General features: G+C 50.5%; 1 protein-coding gene across 1 annotated transcript in view; it reads left to right on the top strand.

Moving 5' to 3' along the window:
- The first annotated feature begins 460 nt into the window (after nt 1-460).
- The window catches only part of KIAA1549L (KIAA1549 like), a 137,478-nt gene continuing 131,938 nt past the window's right edge, over nt 461-6,000 (top strand). Inside the window, exons 1-3 of the mRNA XM_057553246.1 lie at nt 461-467; nt 1,076-1,420; nt 4,017-4,625. Coding sequence (XP_057409229.1) covers nt 461-467; nt 1,076-1,420; nt 4,017-4,625 — 961 coding nt within the window. The remainder of the gene's footprint in view (nt 468-1,075; nt 1,421-4,016; nt 4,626-6,000) is intronic.

The following is a 6,000-nucleotide window of genomic DNA, read 5'->3' as shown; positions in this document are numbered from 1 at the left end:
ATCCACAGATGCACACACAGCCGCGAGTGGCTAGAGGGTGCGTGCGAACCCAGGTCTTCTGACTTCAGCTCTTGGTATGTCTGCTTCTATCAGATGGTTCTAACATTTTCTTGGCCAATAACGTAGAAAGCTCTAGGAGTACCTTTTCTTTGTTATTTTTAATTTAAAATACTATTTAAGGGCACTTAGCCACCTCTGGGGGGGTCATCAACAGCATCGGCACCACTGTGGAAAGGGGGATCAGAGAATCCTCAAGCAGGATGTCGTTTCTCTTCCCAAGCATGGAATTCCCGGCTTTCTGATCAGTTATTTCCGTGCCTCTTTTCCTGCGGAGTCACCTTTTGTGCCCCGTCTCCTCGCCTTTCTGCCTGCGGTTTCGCGCATTAGTGCTGACAGTTGTGGTTTCTCTGCAGGTGCTGGGAGTGACACCAGGCCTCGTGAGAGGTGTCTCTGGTCCGAGATGGGAGGTGAATAGTTTTTCTCTCAGAAATGGCCTAATTTGAAAGAAATCCCCTTTGCTATTTGACATGGTGTGGACGATAGCATCAGGAATCCTTTCACAGCCAACAAAATAGTTATGTCTCCCTGGTGCCGTGTTCCCAAACACGGGCAACCTCAGTTATCGTGCTTGAGATGCCCTAGGGTCTGAAAAAAAAAGATTTGCATGCAGATACACAGTCCTTTCCTTTTGCATTTTGGATTCTTGGATGGGATTTATTTTGGTGTCCTTGGCCATGGCAGGGAGCCATGTTCGTCTTTGATTTTCCAGGTTGTGAGTTTCACAGTCCAACCCTTGTAGGTGGAACAGAAAAGAGATTTAAAATACACAAGTATCTTCCACATCTTTGCTTAAACGTCACTTCATCAGAGACCACTTCTCACCAACCCTGCCCTGTAGGTTAGCTGCAGCATCTACGTATTTGTAATTACCTAAGTTATCGTTTGAACGTGTTTAATGAGTCTTCTGTGATGTGGTGGAAGCTCTGTGAGGTCCGAGCGGTTCCTGTCTGGCCTATCCTTCTCTCCAGGACCTATGATGAGCCGAGGCCTGACTGCTTGATCCTTTGTTTCACAGGAAGGGACAATCTACAGATCACTGTCACCCCAACCCCGGAGTCATTTCCTCATGGGAAATTGTTACCGATTTCACCAACATGGCCTTTGTCCGAAGTCCAGTCTTCCTCAGCGGTGGACAGAATGAAGCCAGTGCTGGGACGGTCCCCTGACAACACGAGCTGGCCGCAGTCTGCCCAGACGCCTCTGCCCAAGACACACCTCCCAGCTCGGGCCCACGGGGACTTCTCTCCTTCCCCTTACCAAGGCAGTGGACATAGCGCCTCCCTCGAGCCTTCCAAGGATTCTCCTGAGGCCCTGGTCCAACCAAGACCTCCAGGGGGAAAAGAAGCAGCCGCCGTGTCAGGTTTGCCTCACACCAGCATGCTCCCCACACTGTCCCCTCTCCCACCAGTGGCGTCCTTCCGTGCTGGCCTCCCATCCCAGCCGCCGTGGGTAGGGACTCCTTCCATGGCAGAACTACATTCCCCGAGGGCAGACGCTCTCCCCTCATCTTCATCTTCTTCATTGGCTCCTGACTCACCTCATTCCATCATCTTTTCTAAGCCAGCAGAGCGACCCACCGAAGTGCTTTTATTCCCCCAAACAGCTCCAACTCACTCATCCTCAAGTCAGAGCATAGCTAATCCCCTAAACCCATTTGCTGAGGAAGTGAACCACACTCCATCCAAAAATGCCCAGGATTTAATAGGCATCCCTCGTCTAGGTTTTCCTGGATCCTCAAGCCCAGCAGAGGGTCCTCACTCAGCAGTCTCCCACACACCTGAGTCTTTGAGCTCCATGGCCGACCTGGCCCGTCTGTCTGTCCCTCCCCTAGCTCCCGGAAGTCTTCTTCAGCTTCCAGGTGGGACACCCTCATTATCGATGTTGGAAGTGGCTCCAAGTCCTGCATCCACCCAGCCAGTTGAAGCTGAGGTGGCTGAAAGAGCACATAATGGGGTGTCTCTGCCAGCCTTTAAGAGCACCATGACCCATGAGGCTGTGTCTTCACCTGTCCAGACTGCAGAATCGGTGGCAGTGGGAATGATCAGCCGAAAGGCAGCCCCTGCTACTGCAAAGGACTCTGCTCACCCCCTGCATTTGTCAGCAGCTCCAGAGAATTCCAAAGGGCCCACACTTTCAGCAGAACACACATCCTCCCCTTTGGTGCCTTCTCTGCCTCTCACCACAGCCAGCCGAGGGCAAGAAATCCTTTCTGGGGAGGTTCTCACATCCCCATCAAATGGCGCACTGGCAGACTTCCCCTCCATGCCTTCTTTCCTCCAGCTGGCAGGGAATCATGCCTCTCCATCCGCCGTGCCCCCAGTGCCAACTCCTCAAGAAGCAGGCAGTGATGGATCCCCTTCTACTGCAGCTGCAGACTTGCTCCACTCAAGCACATTTCCTAATCTTCCTTCCACGACTTGGACATTTCCCCTGCAGAAAGAAGGTAGCGGAACAGCTGTTTTAAAGAAAAACGAAAAGGCAAATTTGACAGTTGCTCTCCAGACCCTTTCAAGTAAAGAGAGGCCAAGTCTTCACGCTGTAAGTGGAGTCACCTCTGATTTTAGCACTGATCGGGTTTCTTCAGACATTACACCACCAAGAACAAACCTCCTTCCTTCAGAATTATCTCCATCTTCCATCCCCTTCGCACGAGCCACCCAGACTGTTTCCCCATCTCATAGCTCTTCCAACACCAAGCCAGATACTTACACAGCTGTGACGGACCATTCTGAGTTGCCGGTTTCAGCTTCCAAACAGGTGACAGCATTTCCCTCCTCCAATGAGGTCTATGATTTCTCAACAATGGGAGACATGAAGAAGCCAGCAATCACAAATGTTTTCTGGCATTCTCTTGCAGCAGAAACTGGATCCCTTTCAACAGAACCGATGATATCTGGCTTGCTGCAGCAAACAAATTATGATGTGAATGGGCACACAATGAACTCCACAAGTTGGGAATCTCACTCAGCTTCAGCCGCTCCTCCCGGTGGTTTAAATTCTGCTGCCAGTACAATAAAATCTCGGGATTTCAAAGATAATGTTGGGCATTTAGCGACTGCAGAAGGCTTTAGCATTCAGGATCCAGTCTCTGGTACAAGCACTAACCAGCTCGTCCAACAGTCAGACGTTACCATGGTTGGAAACCATACAGACTTCTTGTCCATAAACACTAACAACTATTCCAGAGACTTTCAAACAGCTGAGGTTGAAGATGACCCATCCATAAATCAACATCCTGTGTCTCATCCCCATCTACGGCTGCCTGCCCATCCAACACACTCTCCTGTGCTGACCTCTCCAAGTCTAACTTCCACAGCTAGCTTATGGGAAATGCTTTCAGATGGAATGGATACAAGTTTCCAAATTTCCGGCAACACCTATCCACCTCCGGTGATAAATGCTTCCCCACCGTTCCAGAGTATCCCGAGATATCACTCTACTGCTGAATCTCCTCCTCTATCAACCAGTGCCTTATTCAGGACCCCATCCAAAGCACTGCCGGCTTCTCAGCGCCCCGAGAAGTGGACAGGTGCAGCCACTAATGCAGGTAGTTTGTTTCCTGGTACCCACCCCCCCAAAATAGGTGTGACTGCTTCTGGGGCCAAAGCATCTTCAAGCTCAACACAGATACCCAGCTTTGCTCAGAAGATGCAGATATGCCTGATTCCTGGATGGTGAATGAGTTAGCAGTCCAGATAGTCAGGCCCCTGATCCTCTGCCGACTTGATTTTTTGGAAAGTATTCAGAATTTAAGTGTCCTTATTTCCAACCATAGCTTTGCTCTAAGTGGCGATCTCATTATGGTTAATCGGCTTAACGAACCTAAAGCTGTTTTGCCTAAATTCCAGTGCTCAGAGACTTTTCACCCCAGCAAACCCATAAATTACATCCATTCATTCCCACAGTGGTGTGTGCGTTCCGGACCAATGACAAACTTCGCTCTTCTCTTTTTGCAGTGGCCTCCTCGGTGTCGCCCAAGGCACAACCAACAGCAGCAACCATGTTGTTTCTTCGGAAATCAAGTCCACTGGTGCTGTCTGCAGCCCTGGTTGCTAAGGGCACCGGCAGCAGCCCTTCGGCCGTGGCCTCGGGATTAGTCAAGAGCAGCTGGACCACTGCTGTAGCTAAAAACGTCACAAGCAACGCAGCATCTGGCCCAAAGGCGACACCAGGGGCAGCCCATCCAGACTTCTCGTTCATGCCGACCTACATGTTTGCAAGAACAGCACACACCATGAGCACTCCCACAGCCACGCAAGGGAACACGGGCACTGCCTCTGGCCTGTTGTCCACAACACACCTCCCCAGGAAACCACAAGCCATGTACACGGGCTTCCTGAACCCCACCAACCCAGACATGCCCAAGGTGTCCACCGCACGCCCGCTGACAATCACGGCAGCCTTGACGTCCATCACTGCACCAATAAGGGCCACCCGGATGCCGCCTTTGTCAGCAGAAAACACAGACGCTGCTCTTCCTGCTGTGTCCACGGCCATGGTCGCAACTGGCAAAATGGCATCCAACCTGGAGTGTCAGATGTCCAGTAAGCTCTTGGTGAAGACAGGTAAGAGTCCACTGTCCTGATTTGACTTGAAAGCAGCAAGTGCATCCTGGCCTCAGAGGTGTAGCGGAATTATTAGATTTCTTTGAGATCAGTGGTTCTCAACCAGGGGGGGATTTTGCCCCCCCCTGCCCAGCCACCAGGGGACATTTGGCCATGTCTGGAGATGTTTTTGGGTGTCTACAACTTGGAGGGTAGGGAGGGTGTTACGGGCATCTAGTGAGTTAGAGACCGGAGATGCTGCTAAACATTCTACAGTGCATAGGACAGTCAGGCAGCAAAGAACAATCCAACCCAAAACGTCAGTAGTGCCGAGGTTGAGAAGCCCTGACCTTTATCAAGTGACAGAGGAGAGGAGCATCTTGTGACATGGATTCTAGTCCTGGGATCCATCCTGATATCAGAGGCCCCTGGGAAACCAGTTCTGCCAGTGAGTCTGAGAAAGCAGATGTACACCAAAGTTTGCGCATACAGACCTCAGTGATGTCTCACACGCGTGAATGATGTGATCGGTAAAATACAGAATCTTGGGAAGGGCTACAGAACTCAGAAAGGCTTTCTGTCATGTATTTTCTCAACCGGCAGATACTGACAGTACAGCTACCGTACACTATGTTGGTGCCCAAGATTTCTTCTGATGTTAAAAAGGAGACCTTCTTGAAAAAGTCGTGTAGATGCTATCTTTTTTAGCCCCCGCCTCTGAGTTGCAGCAGACGGGCCAAGAAGGCACAGGATGCTTTTAATAGTGTGGTAAAGTCTGCTATAAAAAGCATTAGACACATTATTTGAAAGAACATGCCAGTGTTGAATGCTCATGTCCCGCCTTCCTCTTCACCCCACAAAGAATTAAATGAAATTATCTCTTGAGACATAATCTTATTCTAAAATAGGAAATTGTGAAACTAGGCAGAGCAGAAAGCACAGTATCTTTTTCAGTTTCTCAAGCAGTTATACCATCTGGTTTTCCACATCCCAGCCACCTAGGTGTGGAAGTCTGGAACATTCTCCCCTCCCTCTTCTTCACAACCTCCCTTCACCCCAGCCGCCCCCAGTCAATGACCGGTTCCTTCCGGTTCTACCTCCTAAATACCTCTTCCCTCCACCCTCACTGCCGCTTCCCTGGTTCACACGTCACCATCGCTCACCTAAATTTCTGAAACAACAGCCAGATTTCTCTCTCTGCCTTCAGACTTCCCCCACCCTCCAATCTGTTCTCCAGTCTGGAGTCCAGGGAGCCTCCTAAAATACATGCCTTTGCTTTAAACCCTTCATTTCCCACTGCCCCAGGACTGAGCCTGATATTGTGGGCTGAAACATTCACTTCTCTCCTCTGTGCCTTTGTACTTGGTCTTCCCTCTGCTGGGAGTGGCAGGGGGCA

Source organism: Balaenoptera acutorostrata, chromosome 9 (assembly GCF_949987535.1).
Source record: "Balaenoptera acutorostrata chromosome 9, mBalAcu1.1, whole genome shotgun sequence".
Taxonomy (NCBI): domain Eukaryota; kingdom Metazoa; phylum Chordata; class Mammalia; order Artiodactyla; family Balaenopteridae; genus Balaenoptera; species Balaenoptera acutorostrata.
The sequence above is the reverse complement of the archived record's forward strand: the minus strand, read 5'-3'. Positions and strand labels throughout refer to the sequence as shown.